The sequence below is a fragment of the Rhinatrema bivittatum genome, chromosome 1, assembly GCF_901001135.1.
Source record: "Rhinatrema bivittatum chromosome 1, aRhiBiv1.1, whole genome shotgun sequence".
Lineage (NCBI taxonomy): Eukaryota > Metazoa > Chordata > Amphibia > Gymnophiona > Rhinatrematidae > Rhinatrema > Rhinatrema bivittatum.
The window spans coordinates 144744747-144769128 of NC_042615.1; the positions used below are offsets into that span (position 1 = coordinate 144744747).

The 24382-nt window shown below is 43.6% G+C and overlaps 1 protein-coding gene across 11 annotated transcripts in view; it reads left to right on the forward strand.

Annotated features, from left to right (window-relative positions):
• Positions 1 to 24382, forward strand: part of FRYL (FRY like transcription coactivator) — a 978233-nt gene that overhangs the window by 931273 nt on the left and 22578 nt on the right. For all 11 annotated transcript variants that reach the window (XM_029588005.1, XM_029588013.1, XM_029587996.1 and 8 more), the window contains 2 exons: positions 14004 to 14153; positions 20616 to 20714. In XM_029588005.1, coding sequence (XP_029443865.1) covers positions 14004 to 14153; positions 20616 to 20714 — 249 coding nt within the window. The remainder of the gene's footprint in view (positions 1 to 14003; positions 14154 to 20615; positions 20715 to 24382) is intronic.

Sequence of the window (24382 nt, forward strand, 5' to 3'; positions counted from 1 at the left end):
GCATACTTCTTACTTTTGTAGCTGCATCTTTCAATTTTTTTTTTTTACTATTCTTATTTTATCAAAGTTTCCCTTTTGAAAGTTTAATGCTAGGGCCGGGTGGGAGAGGGGTGGAAGTGTTGGGAAATAAAAGCACAGAAACTCCTGGTTTTTGCCTGCCCTTTGATTAGCTATTCCCAGACACTCTAAATAAAATACCCCAGTAGTTTACTTCTCCCCAATACTTTTAAGCTTTAAAAATTTCCTTAAGCAGTACTTACCGATTCTTTTCAGGCACCAGCAAGGTGCTATGAAAGAAACGCAACATAGTTCTATATAGCTCCAATCCCAGAGGAATTTCTCCATCCTCTGGAGAGTAAGGATTGGCTTCATCGTCCATGCTATCTGGGTTCATATCAGGGAGACCCACAGCAGATCGAGGAATACTCCGACAATTAACAGCAGCACCAGGTGTGCAGGAATCCACAGCCTGTGATCCTGACCTGTTAATATTGGCCGGGGTCAAGGACTGCACCTGTAGAAAGGACTGCAGTCATTGAAAAAAATTTTTTTTTTTTTTTTTATTTAAAATTTTTATTGGCACATTGTATAATAAACACTACAGTATCATGAATTGATGTCAAAACAATTAAACATTGAACAATAAACTATAAAGAAAATATTTGAGTGCCTCCATTTTATTATACCCCCACTCCACCCCCCCTTGTTCCCTAGTACTCCCATCCCCTCCCTCCCCCGCTAAATAGTATCGCTACATAGACAGTGTGGATCGACACTTCCAATCCTACTACACAGCACAACCTATCTTCCCTCTCATATTCCCCTGAGATCTTCTCAAAACTACCTCCGGTAACCCCAGCCCCGGGTCAGTCCTCCATTAGCTGTGAGGTACATCTCCTCAGTCCCAGTGTCACATCACACTCACAAGTCCTTATACCAACGGAGATAGGGTTCCCAAATCGAAACATGTTTCTCCATCTTATCGAGTTGTTGTGCCCGAAGATAATGCCAGCAGTGCATCTGCCAAAGTCTATGTGACATAGTATTCACCGTCGGTACCCCAGTGGACCGCCACCAAGCCGCCACCTCCTGTCGTGCCGCACAAAGGATATGATGAATTAAAGTCCGTTTCAACGCATTCCATGAGTCCGGGTATGCGGACAGCAGGCATACTGCTGGTATCAGTACCAAGCTGATGTTCAGCATTTGATGTATCATAGCCTGTACCTGTCTCCAAAAAGGCACAAGCTTGGGACAACTCCACCATACATGAATAAAAGTCCCCTCGTGACCACAGTGCCTCCAGCACTGCGCCCCTTGGGTGGGGTAGATTTTATGTAACTTAACGGGTGTGAGATACCATCTGGTCAGCACTTTATAGTTAGTTTCCAATATATTCGCCGAAATGGAATGTCGTAGCAAAAATCCAAAACATTGCTTCCATTGCGTAGCAGACCAGTTGAGTTGCAATTCCCCTTCCCACTCCCGCTGATAACGAGCTGTCGAGCCCTCTGAAGCCCCCAACCAAATGTAGATATTGGAAATATTCCCCTTCAGGCCCGCAGAGGCACAGCACATAGCTTCAAAGGACGTTTTGTCTCTAAGCACATCATCCCGCTGGGGTAAGTCCAACATACAATGCCTTAGTTGTAAATAATAATAAGACTCTGTCTCAGGTAGGCCATAGTGGATTTGTAAGTCCCGAAAAGTTCTCAGTTGTTTATCCTTTATCAATTGTCCAAAATACCAGAGTCCCCATTTCCCCCATCGATCTTCCGGTCCACCCGCACCCAGGACCCACTGATTAGACTTATATAGACCAATGGGCAACAGGGGTGAGACCAGGAACGACCCGGTTAGGCGCACTCTGGACTTCTGCCATAGCCTTAGTGTCACCTGCGTGAATGGATTAACCGTGGGCGCAATCTTGGTTGTCCTAGGCATCCCCCATACTTGATGCGATAATGGCACCCCGTTTCCCGTCTCTTGTTCAATCTTGGCCCATTGTTTCAATTCCTTTCCCCCCACCCATTCCGGTAGCACCCGTAATTGGGCGGCAGAATAGTACTTGCCAAAATCCGGAACCGCCAGTCCCCCCTCCTCCCGGGCTTTGTGGAGGACCTGTCTAGTAATGCGGGGTGGCCGCCGTTTCCAAATAAAGTGAAATATCCTAGTATGTAATCTTTTCAGAAAAGTAGTGGGTAGTTCTATGGGTAGGGTCTGAAAAAAATAAAGCCAACGCGGGAGCACCGTCATTTTAATGGTGGCCACCCTCCCCAACCAAGAGAGCCGGTAGGGGCTCCAAATCTCTAGATCCCTTGCTGTTTTTAGCATCAAAGGTACATAATTTAAGGAAAACAACTGTTTCCAGTCTTCAGTGAGCGTAATACCTAGATATTTTAAGCCCTTGATGGCCCATTTAAATGGAAAATGGGCTTGTATGCCAAGTCTCTGGGCTTCCGTAAGCGTAAGGTTCAAGATTTCCGTTTTTGTCATATTGACCTTGAATCCCGATATAGTACTAAAGCCCTCCATTTCCCGTACCAAAATGGGCAAAGTCAACTGTGGTTGTGCAATAGAAAATAAGATGTCATCTGCAAATAGTGAGATCTTATACTGAACTCCCCCACTCGCTATACCTCTAATATCCTGATTTTGGCGCACCCTGGCCGCAAAGGGTTCCATGAACAGTGCAAAAAGCAGCGGAGACAGGGGACACCCTTGTCGAGTGCCTCGACCCAAGGCAAAACTAGGTGAGTAAGAGCCATTGATTTTTATGCAGGCCTGGGGAGACCTGTACATTGCTGCAAGCCAGGCCCGAAAATTGTCCCCTATCCCCACCTTCCGCAGCACTCCAAACAGGAAATCCCAGTCCACCCTATCGAATGCCTTTTCGGCATCAATTCCTATTAACACAGCCGGAGTGTTAGACTTTCGCGCAGTCCATATTAAGTTGACCACTTTTCTAATATTGTCTCCGGCTTGTCTACCCGGGATAAACCCCGCTTGATCCGGGTGTATCAGCTCCTGTATTACCATATTCAACCTATGGGCCAAGACCTTAGCCAGTATCTTCAGGTCCAAATTCAGGAGGGAGATGGGTCTATAGGAGCCACACACAGACTTATCCTTCCCCGGCTTAGGGATCACCGTAATGCCGGCCAGCTCCATAGTAGTGGGCAAGACGTGGGTAGTGAGCAAATCATTGTAAACTACCTGCAACCGGGGGATCAAAAGATCCTGAAATTTCTTGTAAAAAAGGCCAGTAAAGCCATCTAAACCGGGCGCTTTAAAGGGTTTGAGGTCTTTAATAGCATCAGAAATCTCCCCCTTGGTGATATGCATATCTAAAATTCGGGATTGGGTTGCTGTTAAAGTGGGCATCTGGGTCTCCTGCAAATAGGCCTCAATTCGCTCCGGTCGGACCCGAGGCCCCGCTGAATATAGCTCAGTGTAAAATTGGGCAAACCTATTCCGGATGCCTTCATTATCCAGTATACAGGTTCCCTTGGGGTCTTTAATTTTAAAGATCGTGCTCTGGGCTATCTGTTGTTTTAACTGCCTGGCCAGAAAGCGTCCCGGCTTATTCCCTTCTAGAAAGCGGAACCCCCGATTCCTGTCCAGCTTATCCAATATTTCACCGTCCAGTAAAATACGTAATTCATTTCGCTTTTTATCGAGATCTCTTAATGTGCGCCACCCTCCCCATTGTTTATGTTTCTTTTCCAAAATCTCAATAGCCCTGAGCAACTCCTCCCTTGTCTTCCTACTCTTGAAAAAAATTTATCCAAGAAAAGGCAGAGAGATCCATGCCAAAACCAGGAGGCATCGGACCTGCACCCATTGAACTACCTTCCCCAACTGACGAACCAGTTAGGGGAGCGCCAAAATCGGGCAACACCTCTGGCAGCTCTTTTTCCATTCCCGCACCAGGCTGGGAAGAATCGGACTTAGTAAAATCAGACAGAAGCAATTCTCCCTGAGCCTCCAAACAGCACTGACACAAGTTAGAGGGAACACCAGGCTGTGGTGCCCCAATATGACAATTAACACAAAGGGCAAGTCACTTAAGCTTTTTTGCTATGGATCCCATCAGTCTGCCAATACACCCCAATAGGCATCTCATAAGAGTGCACCCAGCTGTATTCACGCTGCAAAAACTAGGAGCCCAAAATTTAGAGCCTCAAAAAATGAGGCAGTCAACGCTGTGCCTTGAGAAGCGCACAAACTGAGCTCCCACCAGAGAGTGTGCGAAAATAAGTGTGTTCGTATATGAACATGCACAACTGAGCACCCTAGTAGGCACTGCTATGGGCATAACTAGGTGCCCAACCTGGATGCACAGCAGGGCACACAAGCACAAACCAACATAACTAAAGAGGGCACCGCCGTGGCCTATCACGTGGTGAACAAGACCAAGTCTGAGAGCGGGGTCTAGCCGAAATTGGAGCGGCCTCGGAGGGAACTTTTTTTCAGGCCCCCCCACCTTCTCCTCCCTTCCCCTATCTAACCCACCCCCCAGCCCTAACTAAATCGTCCCCCCCACCTTTATTTCAAAAGTTACGCCTGCCCGAGACAGGCATAACTTGCGCACGCCGGCTCGCCATCCTCTAGCACAGGCCGCTGTGCTGGAGGATTCGGCCCCGCCCCCGAACCGCCGTCACGCCCCCAGACCCACCCCTGGACCACCACCATGCCCCTTGACCCGCCCCTTTTCCGAAGCCCCGGGGCATACGCGCATCCCGGGGCTTGCGCGCGCCGCCGAGCCTATGCAAAATAGGCTCGGCATGCCTAGGGGCAGATTTTTTCAGGTTACGCGCGTAGCCTTTGAAAATCTGCCCCTCTATGAATAAAAGGAAAACAATCCAAAACTCTTAATGCTTCCATTATGGACATCAAACATTAACAGGAGTTCAAGAATTATAAGCTAGAAGGAAACTAGATCATTTAATGGTGCGGTAATAAGAAAGGAAAGACAAAAAAAAAAAAGGCAGTCATCCCTCCAATGGGTGATGCACAAAAACGAGCATCCACCGAAAAAAATACTCCATCGTTAGAGTGTTAGTCTTTCATGTCAGGCCTAAAAACTGAAGACAAAGTACACCTTTGAATCAGCCCAGGGGAAAAAACAAAAACAAAACATCAGTCTGTTAGCATATACACACTAGTTTATACCCAAATGTTTGCTTAATAAAAACAGACACCCAAGCCCAATGTGCAGACTTGTTGACAAAATGATCTTCACAAGAAAAAACATCAGTTGTAAATCTTGCAGCCATTGGATAACGCATCACCCAAGTACCAAATGGAAAGAAAAGCAGAAACACAATTTGGTCATTAATGCAATTTGGGATCAATAAAGGCAGCTGAATTCAAAGGTTATGTTACAAGACAAACACAACACATTGAACAACCACTTTTTTACAAGTTATAACACAGGACATTATTTGTCAGTCAGATCCTGCTGCATAATGAAAGCAACCAAATCCAGTTTTAATATACTAATGGCTTCTTATTCAAAAAAGGAACCTCAGTATAATGACATAGGCAGTCACTTTCTCTCATCTAAAATGTTCAATAAAGGGCACTGAGATTAAAAAGAAAACATAATCTATAAAAACAAACTACTTTGCTCTCACAAATTAATAGCGCTTCAAAAGGAATCCAGAAAACACTGAGCTTGATCTTTTGACTTCAGAAAAATCACTTTGCCATTAGAAAAAACTTTTTAGCCGGAAACTGCAAATGAAATTTCATTTTTTTGTGAAAAAGTTCAGAACCTTCAGGGGTTAAAGCTCTGTAGGCCTCTGAAACTTTGACAAATCATTGAAAATGAAAAGCCTTTTCTCTTCATATTCCAGTGACTTTTTTTTTTTTTTTGCTTGAATGCCCACATCAGTTTATCTTTATCAGTTCCTTGCTACTACCGGACTTCGCCGAGGAGCGTTATTTCTCAACAGGCCTACCTTGTACACCCTTACAAGACTTCCCTTGGGTAAATCCCTGTTGGCTGTGTCCATTAAACCATGTCTGTCTGGCACTAAAGTCAGACACACCAGGAAAAATCTTGGAAACTGTTACAAAGAATAAAATTACAAAATATTTAGATAGGCATGGTTTAATGGGACACAGCCAGCATAGATTTACCCAAAGGAAGTCTTGCCTCACAAATCTACATTTTTTTATTTTTTTTTTGAAGGAGTGAATAAACATGTGGACAAAGGTGAATCTGTAGATGTGGTGTATTTGGATTTTCAGAAGGCGTTTGATAAAGTCCCACATGAGAGGCTTCTAAGAAAATTAAAAAGTCATGGCATAGGAGGTGATGTCCTTTTGAGGACTGCAAACTGGTAAAAAGACAGGAAACAGAATAGAATTAAATGGTCTGCTTTCACGGTGAAAAAAGATAAACAATGGAGTGCGTCAGGGATCCATACTTGGCCATTGCTTTTTAATATATTTATAAATGATCTGGAAAGGGGTGCAACAAGTGAGGTGATCAAATTTGCAGATGACACAAAAATATGCAGAGTAGTAAAATCTCAAGTGGATTGTGATAAATTGCAGGAAACTGGAAGATTGGTCTTCCAAATAGCAGATACAATTTAACGTGGACAAGTGCAAAGTGATGCATATAGGGAAAAATAACCCTTGCTGTAGTTACACAATGTTAGGTTCTATCTTAGGAGTTAACACCCAGGAAAGAGATCTAGGCATCATAGTGGATAATACATTGAAATCTTTGGCCCAGTGTGCTGTGGTGTTCAAAAAAGCAAACAATGTTATGAATTTATTAAGAAGGGATTGGCAAATAAAACAATGGATGCAATAATGCCTCTGTATTGCTCCATGGTGAGACCGCATCTCAAAAAAGATATACTTGCACTGGAGAAAGTGCAGAGAAGGGCGACCAAAATAAGTGGCATGGAGCAGCTGCACTAAAAGGAAAGGCTAAGGAAGTTAGGGCTGTTTATTTTGGAGAAGAGATTATTGAGGAGGGATATGATAGAGGCCTACAGAATCATGAAAGCAAACAGAATGTTAGGGATTATTAGGAAGGGAATGGTTAATAAAACGGAAAATGTCTTAATGCCTCTATATCGCTCCATGGTGAGACCACACCTTGAATACTGTGTACAATTCTGGTCGCTGCATCTCAAAAAAGATATAGTTGCGATGCAGAAGGTACAGAGAACGGCAACCAAAATGATAAAGGGGATGGAACAGCTCCCCTATGAGGAAAGGCTGAAGAGGTTAGCTTGGAGAAGAGACGGCTGAGGGGGGATATGATAGAGGTCTTTAAGATCATGAGAGGTCTTAAATGAGTAGATGTGACTCGGTTATTTACACTTTCGAATAATAGAAGGACTAGTGGGCATTCCATGAAGTTAGCAAGTAGCACATTTAAAACTAATCAGAGAAAATTCTTTTCCACTCAACACACAATAAACCTCTGGAATTTGTTGCCAGAGGATGTGGTTAGTGCAGTTAGTGTAGCTGGTTTCAAAAAAGGTTTGGATACGTTCTTGGAGGAGAAGTCCATTAACGGCTATTAATCAAGTTTACTTAGGGAATAGCCACTGCTATTAATTGCATCAGTAGCATGGGATCTTCTTAGTGTTTGGATAATTGCCAGGTTCTTGTGGCCTGGTTTGGCCTCTGTTGGAAACAGGATGCTGGGCTTGATGGACCCTTGGTCTGACCCAGCATGGCAATTTCTTATGTTCTTATGTTCTTAACAAGTTAATGTAAATCGGTTATTTACTCTCTCAGATAATAGGACTAGGGGGCACTCCATGAAGTTAGCAAGTAGCTCGTTTAAAACAAATAGAAGAAAATTCTTTTTTTTTTTCAGCACATAGTTAAGCTCTGGAATTCATTGCCAGAGGATGTGGTTACAGCAGTTAGTGTAACTGGTTTTAAAAAAGGTTTCGATAAGTTCCTAGAGGAAAAAGCCATAAACTGCTATTATGGTAATTAATATGCAATAGTAGCTTGTGATTTATCTAATCTTTGGGTACATGTGACTTGGATTGCCCACTGTTGGAAACAGGATACTGGGCTTGATGGACCCTCGGTCTGACCCTGTATGGGCATATCTTATGTTCTTATGAGTTACCGGCTCTGATTTTCCAGATACTGAAGATGCTGGGAGTACTGGGGGCTGAATCCATGTCTGAGCCAAAGAAAGATTCTATTTTGATTTCTCTGCATAAAGCCTCTTTATTTTTATTTATTTGCTTTTTTTATACCGACATTCGTTGGAACATCACATCTGTTTACAATAAAATATATAAAGCATAGTAATAAAAGAGGTTAAAAAGTTACATCTAGAAATATAAAAGCAGTTAATTAACGTGCAATAAAAAATAAGCGTAAAAGTAAAAATAAACATGAAATGCCTCTTATTTCTTCCCTATTATAGAGGCCATTCAAGAATTGATTGATCTTGAATGGGGGCACCCCGGAAGCTAATTTTAAAGGGTGACAAGCCTTGGAAGGTCTGTACCCCCTGGATTTCTCTGCAAGAGAGCAATTGTGCTTTCTGAAGGATACACTTGTGTATGCCATTACCAAGCGGACTATCTCTGTAGAAGGGAGAGCAGCCTTGAAGGATGCACAGAATAGGAAAATAGAGGCTATCCTTAAGCAGGCTTTTGAAGCAGTGGCCCTGGTGGCTCACTCTTGTTTACTTCTCTCTCAGGAGATCGATCAATCTGGTGTGAATTCTAGGGCAGTGATGGAACCAGCAGCCACCTTTTTGGCAGATGTGGGTTGCAATTTGGTTCGCACTTCAGCTAGAGAAGTGGCTTCTGTAATAGCGGCCAGGCATCAGCTATGGCTGAGAAATTGGTTGGCCGATACAAGTCTAACCTCTAAGTCTAACCTTACAAAATTGCCCTTTAAAGGCTCGCTCTTGTTTGGGAGCAAGCTAGAGAAAGTGGCAAATAAGTGGGGGTGAGCTCCAGGTTCCTCAGTTACCAGAGGATAAGAAACAGATGCCGCGCTCCTCCAGCACGAGGGGTCATAACAGGGGGTTCAGACATTTTCAACCCTACAGAGGGAGCGGCCTTTCAGAGGATTCGACTTTTGAATAGGTCTTAGTCCTTTTGTCCCAGGCAGCCCAGACGGGGGCACAGGCTTGGGTAGTAGAGCCTCCCAATGAAGGTGTGCTAATCCACCCCCTGGGAACAGGAGATAAGGGGTCGCCTCTCTTTTTTATTGCAGGTGGGTCAAGATCACATCAGACCAGTGGGTTCTGGAAGTGATAAGAGATAGCTATGCACAGAGTTTCACAGTCTCCCTTGGGATGTTTTCCTGGTATCTCCCTGCAGTTCTCCATAGAAGAGACAGGCAGTGGAGTGTATGTAGTCAAGACTCCTCAGTCTGCAGGCTGTGGTTCCATTGCCCACGTCTCAAGAAAATACAGGCCAATATTCCATTTATTTCGTTGTACCCAAGAAGAGGGCTCTTTTTACCCCATCCTAGATCTCAAGGGGATCAACCTTCATTTACGGGTGACTCGTTTTCGCATGGAAACCTTATGCTTAGTGAAAATGGCAGTACAGTTGGGGGAGTTTCTGACGTCTCTGGTCTTGTCCGAGGCATACCTTCATATTCCCATCTGGCTAAAGCAACAATGATTTCTGCGTTTCGCGATTTTGGGAAGTTATCAGCTTCAAGCACTACCTTTTAGTTTGACCACCACACCCAGAACTTTTTCCAAGGTTATGGTGGTAGTAGTGGCAGAGCCAAGAAAGGATGGGATTCTGGTACACCCATACTTAGATGACTGGCTGATTCGAGCCAAGAGTCTGGAAGAGACAACCTTTGGGTTTCGTGCAAGATGATATTCTTGTTGCAGGAGCTAGTTTGGATGGTGAACCTCGCCAAGAGCCATCTTCAGCCATCACAGTCACTGGAGTATTTCAGTGTTTGGTTTGACACAAAGAAGGGCAGAGTGTTTCTGCCGGAGTGCTGCATTCAGAAGCTGATGGCGCAGGTGCGTCTGTTGATGAATACAATACATCAGACAGTGTGTCTTATCTACAGGTACTCAGTTTGATGGCGGCAACCCTGGAGATGGTGCTGTGGGGACAGGCGTGCATATGCATCCTCTTCAAAGCACTATGCTGTCTCATTGGAACTCTCATTCTCAGGAATATTCAATTCGGCTCCACCTACCGATGGAGATCTGCAAAAACCTGCAAGGTAGTTGCAAGCGGATCATCTAAGAAAGGGAGTTTCCCTAAGATCACTGGACTGGCTAGTACTCGCAACAGATGCGAGCCTCCAGGGTTGGGGTACTCACTGTCAGGATCTGACAGTGCAAGGGCGCTAGAGTACAGAAAAGTCTCTCTGGAGCAGCAATCAACTAGAAACCCGTGCTGTCCAGTTGGCATGCTTGCGATTTGGCAACCTATTGCAGGGCCAAGTGGTCCGGATAATGTTGGACAATGCGACAACAGTGGCTTCCATCAATTGGCAGGGAGGAACCAAGAGCCAGCAAGTGTCACAGGAAATAGCTCAACTTATGCAATGGGCAGAAGTGCATCTTCAGGAGATCTCAGCCTCTCACATTGTGGGAAAAGTCCATGTAAGAGCCGACTTTCTCAGCAGAGTCTGGATCCAGGAGAATGGGAATTGTCAAACAAGGCATTCCAGCTCGTACTGGATCGCTGGGGCCTTCTGTTTCTGGACCTGCTGGCAACTTTTCACAATGCAAAGGTTCCTTGCTTCCTCAGTCACAGGAGAGATCAAAAGTCCTTGGTCATTGATGCCCTCGTGCAAGAGTGGCTGGAGGGCAAGCTATTGTATGCTTTTCCCCTGTGACCCATGTTGGGCAGAATGATTCGCAGGATTGAGAGTCGCAAGGGGATGGTGCTTCTGGTGGCACCAGATTGGCCCAGAAGACTGTGGTATGCAGATTTGCAAAGACTTCTGGTGGACTCTCCTCTCCAGTTTCCGGCTCACAGGAATCTGCTATGGCACGGGCCTGTTCTTTATGAAGATCTGACTCAATTTTGTCTTACGGTATGGCTCTTGAGAGGGCTTGGTTGCTGAAGCGTGGATATTCTGCTGCGATGATTGCCACCTTGTTAAGTGTGAGAAAGTTCTCCATTTCCTTAGCCTATGTGCAGGTTTGCAAGTGTTTGAGGCTTGGTGTGAAGATCAAAGTGTTCTTCCTCGTTAAATTAAGATCCCGCTCATTTTGGAATTTTTGCAGGATGGATTGAGTAAAAGGTTGGCCCTTAATTCACTAAGGTACAGGTGGCAGTTCTTGCCTGTTTTCAAGGTCAGGTGAATGGTGGACTCTTGTCGGCTCATCCAGATGTGGCTCGTTTCTTAAAAGGAATGAAACATCTTCGTTCTCTCTTGCGGATACTGCCTTTGTGAAGTCTTAATTTAGTTTTGGATTTTTCTGGTAGGTCCTACTTTTTGACCAATGCATAGTCTTTCCTTGAGGTTACTGACCTTAAAAACAGTGTTTCTTGTGGCAATTTGCTCGGCGCGTAGGGTTTCCGAACTGCAGGCCTTGTCTTGCCGGGAGCCCTTTCTACAGGTGACTCCAGGGGTGAAATAGCTGCGTACTGTTCCTTCATTTTTGCCAAAAATGGTCTCGATTTTCACTTGAATCAGTCAATTTCCCTGCCATCTCTGTAAGGCCCTTGGATGTCAAGAGGCATATCTTGAGGTCTTTGGAGGTTTCTAAACCTCTCAGGAAGATGGATCACCTGTTTGTGCTCCATGGGGGAAGTAAACAGGGCGAGCTAGCATTGCGGGCTATGATAATCCGCTAGATTAAGGAGGTAGTCACAGCCACATATGTGGATGCTGAGCAGCCGTTACCTAGTTAGGTTAGGGCTCATTTCACACGGGCTCAGGCAGTGTCATGGGTGGAGGTTAGATTGTTGTCTCCTGTCAACTTTTGCTAAGCTGCGACATGATCCTTACACACCCTTTTCAGGCATTACCGCCTAGATGTGCAGCCCTGGGAGAGCACAACCTTTGCGATTGCGCTGTGCGGTGTTCTGGAGAAGCTTTGGTACATCCCACAGGTTTTGGATCCACCTGTACCTTTGCTAAGAGAGGAGAAAATACTACTTACCTGATAATGTCCTTTTCTTTAATAAGGACAGGTGCATCCACCTTCCCGCTCTTAGCTGCCAGATGGCTGTGCTGTTGTCCTCCTGCGTGGATGTGTGTTCCAGGGGTTACTGGTGTTACTCCAGTCCCTAGACTAGAGTTATTACACTTCTTGTCTGAGCTCAATGTTTTCCTGTTAGCTGAGTGCTGGACTGGTTATCTGTTAATAATCAAGTTTTGTTAGTTTGCCCACAGTTGGCTTTTGCAGAGAATACTGGTGGGCTGATATCAGTGCAAGGATATGTATACTATAATGTCAGCTTTGCTGTGTCTCCATCTGCTGGTAGCAGTACATAAACCACTGGTTCTCGATCCACCTGTCCTTATTAAAGAAAAGGAAATTATCAGGTAAGTAGTAATTTCTCATTTCCCATCAGCTGCAACTTGCTAAGAGACAGCATGTTCAGTCTGTCAGTGCTGAATAGGGTCTCTATGGAATCCTTAAAGAAAAGATTAAATCCTTTCTTGTATGAACAGATCTTAGGGTCCATTTGTGGTTTTGGGGTCAAAATGTTGCATTTCGCTAATAAAGCCAATAGGGTATTAGTTGATTAGTCAAGAGTTCACAACCTAAATATTACATTACCAGTAGTATGTGCAACTCTGTGGGTGAAGTTAAGCATGAAACAAAAGATATGACTGATGTATTATTAAATTATTATAGGAAGCTTTATTCTGCACAAGCTTCAGCAGATGATATTAGAGACAAATTTGATAGTGTAGCTATACCGCAATTGTTTGCTCAGCAAAGAGAGCACTATAATGCTCCTATAGCTCAGCTTGTGCGCAATTATGCTATTAGATGTTTGCAGTTAAAGAAAGCCCCAGGACTAGATGGCCTGAGTGGAGAATGCTATAAAAACACCGAGGGACCATATACTGGATCCCATGCTCCAAATTGTTACATATTTTCTTCAGACAGGATCCTTTTTTCTGATTCTAATCAAGCTTTCGTTACGGTTTTTCCTAAGAAGGGCAAATATTTAACTAAGCCTAGAGTTACCATCCAATCTATAAATATAGATATTTAATTGTTAGCATCCATATTAGCTAATAGATTGAGAATAGTGGTCCTGGATTTAGTGTATAGAAATCAAGTAGGCATTGTGAAAGATAGACATGGAGTTTGTAATATTCATAAGTTAGTACATGCCTTATGGAATAAGAGATCTATAAATTGCCAAGGGATGATTGTAAGCCTAGATGCTGAAAAATAATTTGGTAATATACAATGGAAGTACATGTTTTGGATTTTAGGCAAATATGGTATTAATGGTACTTTTGTTAAATGGTTTCAGCTTCTATACAGTAATCATCAAGCAAGAATTATCGTGAATGGCCAAATATCGTTCCATTTTTTGTTGTCCGCTGGGCCAGGCAAGGATGTTCCTTATCTCCTGCATTATATATTCTTTCTGTAGAACTATTGGCCATTAAATTGAGATCGCAGCCTTTGGTAAAAGGTTTGAAGCTAGGTTCCTTGTAACTCTTGATGAGTAATTTGAATCGTTCACCTAGGACCTTGATTGTTTTCACAAACAGATGCAGACTATCAGTACACTATAGCCTTTTAGTCCATGTACAGCCTCCACATCATCCCTATCCCTTCCTAAACAGATGAGTAGAAACTGGATCTATAAGTTTAATACAGATCTCTGGCATGGCAACATATTGTGCTGCTATTAGGCCCACCAGTGTTTTGTAAAATAACTTGACCTAAACATTGTTTTGGTTTCCTATACCATATAAAGAACAAATGAAAAAGATTCCTCCTTCATGAAAAATATAAAGATACAAAAAATAATTGAATAATATTGTATTTTGTTGAATAATTGAATGTATTTTGTTTGTTTCAGACCATTCAAAGAAAGTTTGGAGCTCTAACGCATGATTCTGTCAGTTTTCTGGGTGAGAGTTTGCAGCGTATTGGAACAAAGTTCAAAAGCTCATTGGAGGTGATGATGATGTGCTCAGAATGTCCAACAGTCTTTGTGGATGCTGAAACGGTAAATTTGGCATACAGATTTATCACAATGCAAAACAGGAATGAAATAACTCAATTAACTATAATTGTCCATGTTTCTTATTACACTATATATTGAATATGTAAAAACTAATTAATTTATTTTGCTGCAGGTGGAAAGAATATTCCATAATTAGAGCATACACCTGTAACTCAGGAGCAGTAGTACTGCTCCTGAATCTCACAACACCACAGGTTCAAAATTTCCACTTGGTGATATATGAAGCCAGGCAAGAAGCTGGTACTAATCCACTAGATGGCCTAGTGGAAATAGGCACTCAAATAGCCAGGTTTGTCTAGCAGGCTACTCAAGGGATCTAGAAGGCCAGATTTTCAGGCACCCCCCACACTAGTATTGGTAGCTATTTAGATAATTATAAAGCTTTGTGGTTAAAGATAGGAAGAAAAGGGTGCTCTGTGTGAACTAAGTCAAGGATCTTGTATGCTGATCTACCCATTCTCCTAGGACAAGCAGGATGGTAGTCCTCATATATGGGTGACATCATCTGATAGAGCCCAGCATGCCATTATCCGTGCATCCACACAAGGTCCCCCTTCAGTCTCTTTTTCCGTGGTGTAGTTGCCTCACAGTTCTTGGAGCTCTTCTTCTTTCTCAGTTTGGGAGGTTTTTTTGTGTCTAAATAGGGATTTTTCCCGTTCCATCGACAGGTCCCCCTTCACAGTTGGTGCCTTGCCTTGGCGCAATAGGTAAAAGAAAAATTTTCCTTCCTTTTTGTTGATTCCCGGCATCCCACTTCTCAGTGGCCCCCGGTCATCTACCACATGCCAATTATTTTCCATGGTGTCATCCGGCTTTCGTCGGTGCTCCCATGTCCATCACTGATCTTCATGAGATTTGCTTTCTCTGACTGGGGACCTTGCACGACATCCGAGGGTGTCAACTGTGTGACCAGATGACCCCCAAAGGCCATCGTGCATGCCTTGACAAAATGGAGAAACCTTTCGGTTCCAAAATGTCTGCTCCATCCACACCCATGGTAGGAGTCCTCGACACCCGGGGATCGAGGGGGAACCACTCGATACACTCCCTTTCGCTACTCCTCCTACTACATCTTCAAAAGAACAAGAGAATGGTGATCAGTCTTCCATGATCTCACTGGTTTCCAGAACATCGGGATCATCCGCTTCCTCGGCACCGGGGAAAGACTGGGCCGAGCACCGTAGGAGATCCCACAAGCATTGATACCTGTTGCCATGGGCGCTCGGTTCCAGTGCGGTACCAGTGGCTGCTGTACTGCCACCGAAGCGACCCCATGGCTCGGAGTACCTGTCCTCTGTTATACCCGGGAGTCCCAGGCGTTCCCCACTGATATCAGTGCCAGGCACCGTGCCTCCTCGGAGAACAGAGGAAGCACTGGTGATGCCTCGTCCCCCTCCCTCAGTCCTGGCTTCACCGGACTTCCAGGAGGAGTTGTCCGCAAGGTACAGAGTGCGGTGCTCCAAGCTCTGCAGAGCATTGAGCCGCCCCCGGTCCCCATGCCTGTGCCGGAGCCTCCGCCGTCTATTCTGGTGCCCCTTCTCGAGTGTTTGGAAGTCCTCCTTGGCGCCCTCCCGACACAACTGGTGTCTGAGGGACTTTCAGTTCCCCAGTGGCCACCAAATGCCCCCCTCGGGAGTAATTTCCATTATTGGATCTGAGGAGGAGGAAGACGCGGCCAGTGCCACGTTTCCGAGGCCTCTGTTTCCCGAGCCTTTGTCCGGGCCCTCTGGTCTCCCATGGCCCCTGGTCGCTGGGGGACTGTCGATTCCCGTGGTGCCCTCTATGCCTTCGAATATTTAGAGTCCAGGGCTAGGGTTCTCCACAGGCCTCGCTCGTGCAAGACCCACGATGGCCTTAATGACAAAGAAGGCCCTTATGACCCGTTGGGGGGGGGGTGATTCCTTGGAGTCTTCATCCGAATTCTCGGGCAACCCCCCTCTCCAAGCCTTCCCCACCAGAGGAAAGGAGTCAATACCCCCCAGTGGACCTTTCCTTTGCAGGGTTCGTCAGGACCATGGCTGAAGCTATTCCCTTTCAGCTCCTCACGGAGGAGGATGCACGACATAAGATGTTGGAAGTACTTGACTTTATAGGAGCCAGATGAAAGCGTTTCTGCTCCGTGATCAGTCTCTTGCCCCTCACCTCATTGGCAACATTCGTGCACAGCAGCTGGCATGTGAGTGCCCACCTTCTGCTCAGTCTGTTGGGCCACCTGGCAACTTCAGTCCATGTTACTCCAGTCGCCCGCTTGTGCATGCGAAAGGCATATAATGGACCTTGTGATCACAGTAGCAACAAACCTCCCAGGACCTTGAGACCTGTCTCTCTGTCATGGAACCTCTGAGGGCATCTCTATCCAGGTGGGAAAACCCCCTCCAATTTGGAGTGGGGAATTCCCTTCCAGGCTGCCCTGCCTCAAATAGTCTTCACCACAGACGCCTCTTCTCAGGGCTGGGGAGCCCATGTGGACGGCCTCCACACGCAGAGTCTCTGGACTGCTCAAGATACCCGCTGTCAGATAAACTTTTTAGAGCTTTGAGCAATCTGTTACGCCCTCTGGGTGTTCCGGGACCATTTCTTGCACAAGGAAGTCTTGATTCGGATGGAAAACCAAGTCGCGATGTGGTATATCAACAAACAGGAAGGCACGAGATCTTTCTCCTCTGTCACAAGGTGGTGCAGGTGTGGTCCTGGGCCTTGTCTCAAGGGATGTTGGTACGAGCGGCATACCTGCCTGGGAATCTAAATGTACTGGCAGACTGGCTGAACCGTTCCTTTCAGCCACACGAGTGGTCCCTAAATTTGGCAGTAGCAGACAGGATTTTTCATTGGTGGGGAATCCCAGATGTGGACCTCTTCGCCTTCCCGTTCAACTACAAGGTGAGCAATTTCTGCTTCCTGTTCCGTGGGGGTGGACTTCTGGCCTTCGATGCCTTTTCCCTTCACTGGGGGAAGGGTCTTAAGTACATGTACTCTCCTTTCCCACTCATCTTGAAGACCCTACTGAAGCTTCAACAGGACAAAGAGGCCATGATATTCGTGGCACCCTATTAGCCCCGACAAATCTAGTTCACTCTCCTTCAGGATCTGTCTATCAGGGATCCCATTCGGCTGGGGACCACGCCCGATCTGAAAACTCAGAACCAGGGCATCTTGTGCCATCTGAACCTGCGGGTGTTGGCCCTAACAGCATAGATGTTGAGCGCCTAGGTCTTCAACCCTGGCCCTCTCAGAAAGTATCTCCCAGGTACTGGTGGCTTCTAGAAAGCCTTCCACCAGGAAGTCTTATAGATTGAAATGGAGAAGATTCTCCACCTGGTGTGCGGGGCATGGCTTAGATCCATTCACATGCCCCCTTCCCAAGTTTTTGGACTACCTGTGGCACCTTTCCAAGTCCGGGCTTCAAACCAATTCAGTCAGGGTTCATCTTAGCGCTGTTAGTGCGTACAATCGAGGTGTCACTGGCACACCCATATCGGTGCAGCCTTTAGTGGGTCGCTTTATGAAGGGTCTGCTTCAATTGAAGCCCCCTCTTCGGTCTCCTGTTGTGTCCCGGGACCTCAACATTGTCCTGGCGTGGTTCATGCGTCCTCCCTTCGAGCCATTGCACTCCTGCAACCCGAAGTTCCTCACCTGGAAAGTTATATCTCTAGTGGCGATTACTTTGGCTTATAGAGTCAGCGAGCTTCAGGCCTTGGTTTTGTACCCGCCATACGTGAGGTTTTTTCATGATCATGTGGTCTTGCATACACACCCCAAGTTCCTACCTAAGGTCGTGACTAATTTTCACATCAATCAGTCCATTGTTTTACCCACCTTCTTTCCCAGGCCCCATTCTATCCAGGGGAACGGGCTCTTCATACTTTGGACTGTAAGAAGGCCTTGGCTTTCTATTTAGAACACACTGCCTATCACAGGCAGTCCACTCAGCTCTTTGTGTCCTTCAATACCATTAGATTGGGAATGGCAGTGGCTAAACAGACTCTATCCAACTGGCTGGCGGATTGCATTGCCTTCTGTTATGCGCAGGTGGGCATTCAGCTGGCAGGCCGAATCAAAGCTCACTCTGTGCGTGTCAGGGCGACATTGGTGGCTCATCTGCGAGCGGTTCCTGTTACTGAAATTTGCCATGCAGCAATGTGGAGTTCCCTTCACACGTTCACAGCCCACTACTGCTTGGACAGAGATGGTTGACAGGACAATAGCTTCAGCCAGTCTATCCTACGCAATCTCTTCCAGACGTAAACACAACTCTCCCTGTCTAGAGCCCCTGATCGGAACCAGGCCGTCCTCTGCTGACCAACAGTACCGCAGTTATTGTGCCCATTGGCAATTTGTTTCGGTACATGTTGGTCGCACCTGGCTGACAGGGACAGCCTGGAGCTTGGTATTCACCCATATATGAGGACTACCATCCTGTTTGTCCTAGGAAAAAGCACAGTTGCTTACCTGTAACATGTGTTCTCCTAGGACAGCAGGATGTTAGTCGTCAGGAATCCCGCCCACCACCCCGCAGAGTTGGGTTCTCCTTCCGTTTTGTTTTATTTTTTGCTCGTATTTTTCTCTCTGTTATGAGACTGAAGGAGAACCTCATATGGACACACGGATAGTGGCATGCTGGGCATGCTCAGCATGCCAGACAAAGTTTCTAGGAACTTTGACAAAATTTTCTAGAAACTTTGACAAAAGTTTTTCCATGCCAGGCTCCATCGGATGATGTCATCCATATGTGAGGACTAACATTCTGCTGTCCTAGGAGAACACCTGTTACAGGTAAGCAACTGTGCTATATAGTGTACAAATGAGGAAAACAGACAAAACAGAGAGTTCATTCAAGCAGTCCTGTTGTATGCCTGGCAGCTGGATATATCCTTAGCAATGCAGACCGGAATAACTAGGCAGGCTAGATGGTCCACGTGGTCTTTTTCTGCCATCATCATTATTACTATTATTATTAATTGTATTTGGTATACAACTCAATACTCAATTAAGCAGTTTACAACTAAAAACTGTACATAGACAGCAAATTATAAAGCAAAATATGATATAATGTATAGATAAACATAAACCAATAGCAATATAATCCTGCCAGTTATAATCTGCAACCAAACAGTAGCTATTATATTATATATTACTATCTTACAGAATCATAAAATAGAATTGCTTTGCTAATAAAGCTATTTATTCTTTATACCTCTTTCTATATAGCATATAGTATGTTTAAGCAATTTGAATATTGTCTACCCAGGTAATTCTTTTAATATTCTGAGAATTCGTTATAGTAGAGCACAATTGTTCTTTCTGCTGGCTATAGTGTGTGTAGTGGTTCTGCTAATATTCCTGCTAGTTGGTTTAGAACATTCAGTTCCATTTCTGTTTTACGTCCTTATGCTAACCTATGTACCTTCTTCACGCCTATTGCTTCTGCTGTCATTCAGGTGATAGATCCTATGTCTCAGTATGGTGCTTCATCCAAGACTTTACATCAGGGGTTCCCAAACTATGGGCCGAGGCCCAATTGCAGCCTTTGGCTGAATTTCTTCTGGCTCCTGGCGGCCATGCTAGAAGGAGTTTCAGCAGGTCTTCAGTGGTAGCGGTAGGAGCGTTTTACACCATTACCACCAACTGCTCAGCCCTCTGAGAAATTTCAAAATGTCCAATGTGGCCCTCATGCCGAAGAGTTTGGGGACTCCTGACTTAAAAGATCCATTTTTTTTCCAGATGTAGCACAAACTATGCAGAAGAAGAAGAAGCAATTTTGTATTATAAGGGATACATTATTACAGCTTGGTGCTTTCTTTATATTGCATTTTCCTTGCAAGTGTACATTGTTAAATATCATAGTATTCATTTATGTGGGGTTTTTGATAACTTGCAGCTTTCTTGACTAGTAAAGTAATTGTTTCTATCCTTTCAGCTGAAGCTTGCCATGTATCAGCTGATGAAGATCATGCTGTAACCACATAGAGCAAATGACCTCTTCTATCCCTGCTACTTCTTTGATTTTCTTTTTTGCTTTTTCCTTCATATCTCCCTTTTTGAGTCCTCTCTCCAGTATTATGGACTAATTATGGAAAGTCCTTATTTTTCTATTTCTTATATGACAATATTATTTTAGTTTAATGTTATTTTTAGGGGGTTCTTGCTGTATTGCTTCAAGTATTTTGGTTTGTTTATGTAAGTATTTTTTTTGAAATATATAAATAAATTTTTTTTAAAAAAGGATATATCAGCTATTTAACAGTTGGGATATGTAATTTATATACTTAACAGATGACATGTCACATACAGGTGTCCTACATGTTGAATACCATTACCATGCTATCTCAGGAGGATAAACTACAATATGCTTTAATTTTAATATAACAGGTTTCATAGTTTCCTAAAATCTAGCAATCTAAATAAACCATGCAGTGTCTGAGACAGTAATTGTTTCTTTTCCAGTTGGTGTCTTGTGGTTTACTTGAAACACTGAAGTTTAGTGTTCTAGAGCTACAAGAACATTTGGATACCTATAACAGCAAATGGGAGGCCGCTGAGCAGGTATGTGTTTTCTCGTATGGTATATCAGAAATTCCCATATTATAAATACTCCCTTCAGCGTGATCTATGAAATTATATTTACTTTCAAGAAACTGGAGGACATTACCTGCTTCTGTGTAAAGCAGACTGGTATAGTTGTATGAATTCATCTGTGTGATTAAAAAGCTTTTGGGTCTGCCTAATCCAATTCTTTATCCCAGACAAGTATATTAGAAAATCATGTGCCCACATGTCAAAGAAATATTTATGGTAGAAAGTGTAGTCATGTGAGAACTGATTTGCAAATAGTCTACACATTTATATCTGCCTAATATGTTGTCATAGTTCTTAATCTGCATTCTTCTTCCTCCCTCAGCCACTAAAGTATTTTGTGTCTGTCTGTCCTTTACATGCTTGAATTCTGCTATTGTTAAAGGGTAATGAGGTATATGGAGCTGCTTTAAGATACCAATTAAATATTGTAAATACATTTTTACTTAACAAAGTATCCACTGAACCAGATGTACCAGTAATGAAGCAGTAATTAGAATTTTCTGTTTAGTTGCAGTTCTGCTTAACAAATCCTAGCTTTAATTAATATATTCATTCTAAATAAATTCTCCCTAGTTTTGCCATCATTAAAAATAAATACATTATTTTTTACTTCAAAAATAGGTATTCCATTGCATTACAGCTTACTGTTCTAATGATTGCTCATAGTGAGTTAAAATAGACATTTATCATAAAGCCAAATATAAAATACATAAGATCATTTCAGTAAGATAAGACTTAAGGACAGAACTGTAAATAAACCAACCACATAACAAAATAATATATACCTAAAACCATAATCATTAATGACACAATAACCAAATGTCATTACCACATGATACTGTTAACACAACTTTAAATCTCAAAATGGAAACAATTTCTACTTACCCACAAAAACAACAAAATAATGTAAACTCACAGATCATTCATAATATGTATAACTCACAGGTAACAAATTAAAAGCATAGTATTGCAGCTGAGAAACACAACACTCAACTCTTGTTCCATTGCACAAACATTTAACTTTTTCATAATCTATAAGACTCAGGCTTCCAGCACCCTTTTACAGGTTAACAGTGTAATCCTTGGAATGCTATCCTCGATTGCAGTCCAAGGGCACTCTTCACATACTGAGGTTTAACCTGTAGATCCTTCCAGGATTCCCTTTCTAAGGGGGAAGCGAGGGGAGATTTCTCTCCAAGGCCTTTGGTGTTCTAAGTCCCATAAATATTATTTTAGAAAAAAAATCACACTGGACGCCAAGATGAGATTCCAATATAACTTTATTGATAGTTTAATTAAGAAGATCTGTAAAAATCAAGTTAGTCTTCACACAGCTGTTTGCATAAAGTATTAATTCCTAGTCTTTCAAATGGTTGAATTCCCAGTCCAGATCCCTTTCCAATTTGAGTGGCAGTTTTGAAGCTTCCACCCAAAATGGTGAATATGATACTGGGGTGGGTTAAATGATATACTTCAATTTCCAATTTGTCATACCTTAATCAAATACATCATCTTCAACCTGTTCTGTTTCCTTGTTTGGGTACCTGGATGGTACCTCCCAACTTCTCCCCAGAATATCTGAGTTATTTCAAGTGGTTGTACACCAAATGGGTGCCACTGTTCTCCTTTACCTCTCCCTTTCTCTTCAAGGACATTGATGGATGTTCCATATTCCTTAGAATTTCTGCAGATAGTGATTTCTGAATTCCAATGGCAGGGAATTCATTTGACAATAAAAATAAGACCAGGTCTCAGAAAACCCAAAAAATAGAAGGAAGAGTAGATTAAATTTCCTTCAAAATAACTTATAAAGTGGGACATAGTATTTCTTAACCAAATAGTCCTGGGGGAATTCTGCGCTACTGCGGAGCGCAGAATTTGTGCAGAATTCCTCAGCTGAACAGAAATTCTGTTTTCTGCACAGAATTTGGCAGACCCCGGCGTGTCACAAGCGGAACCTGCTGCACTCACGGCGAAGGAGCCTGTGTGAGGAGATTGTGAAGGGAGTGTGTATGTGTGTGAGAGATTTGAGCTTATTTATGTGGAAAAGGGATTATGTGGATGTGAAGTTGCTTCTTTGTGAGATAGGGAGCCTGTGTGAGGGTGTATGTATGTGTAAGAGCCTGTGTGAACATAAGAAATTACCAAGCTCAGTCAGACCAAGGGTCCATCAAACCCAGCATCCTGTTTCCAACAGATGCCAAACCTGGCCACAAGAACCTGGCAAGTACCCAACATTAAGAAGATCCCATGCCTCTGATGCCAGTAATAGCAGAGGTTCCCATGCTCTGCAGCACTGAACTTCTGCTTTTGTGTGGGGCTAGGGTGACTGCTGGGAAGTGCTTCAAATGCTACTGATGCCAGTCAACATAGATTTACCCAAAAGAAGTATTGCCTCACAAACCTGCTTCATTTTCTTTTAAGGGGTTAATAAACATGTGGATAAAGGTGAACCGATAGATGTGGTGTACTTGGATTTTCAGAAGGCGTTTGATAAAGTTCCTCATGAGAGGCTTCTAGGAAAAGTAAAAAGTCATGGGATAGGTGGCAATGTCCTTTCGTGGATTACAAACTGGCTAAAAGACAGGAAACAGAGTAGGATTAAATGGACAATTTTCTCAGTGGAAGGGAGTGGGCAGTGGAGTGCCTCAGGAATCTGTATTGGGACCCTTACTTTTCCATATATTTATAAATGATCTGGAAAGAAATACGATGAGTGAGTAATGAAATTTAATGATGATACAAAATTGTTCAGAGTAGTTAAATCACAAGCAGATTGTGATAAATTGCAGGAAGACCTTGTGAGACTGGAAAATTAGGCATTGAAATGGCAGATGAAATTTAATGTGGATAAGTGCAAGGTGATGCATATAGGGAAAAATAACCCATGCTATAGTTACACAATGTTAGGTTCCATATTAGATGCTACCACCCAAGAAAAAGATCTAGGCGTCATAGTGGATAACACATTGAAATCGTCTGTTCAGTGTGCTGCGGCAGTCAAAAAAGCAAACAGAATGTTGGGAATTATTAGGAAGGGAATGGTGACTAAAACGGAAAATGTCATAATGCCTCTGTTTCGCTCCATGGTGAGACCACACCTTGAATACTGTGTACAATTCTGGTCGCCTTATCTCAAAAAAGATATAATTGTGATGGAGAAGGTACAGAGAAGGGCGACCAAAATAAGGGGAATAGACCAGCTCCCCTATGAGGAAAGACTAAAGAGGTTAGGACTTTTCAGCTTGGAGAAGAGATGGCTGAGGGGGGATATGATAGAGGTGTTTAAAATCATGAGAGGTCTAGAACGGGTAGATGTGAATCGGTTATATAGTCTTTCAGATAATAGAAAGACTAGGGGGCACTCCATGAAGTTAGCATGTGGCACATTTAAAACTATTCGGAGAAAGTTCTTCTTCATTCAACGCACAATTGAACTTTGGAATTTGTTGCCAGAGGATGTGGTTAGTGCAGTTAGTATAGCTGTGTTTAAAAAAGGATTGGATAAGTTCTTGGAGAAGAAGTTCATTACCTGCTATTAATTAAGTTGACTTAGAAAATAGCCACTGCTATTAGTAGCAACGGTAACATGGAATAGACTTAGTTTTTGGGTACTTGCCAGGTTCTTATGGCCT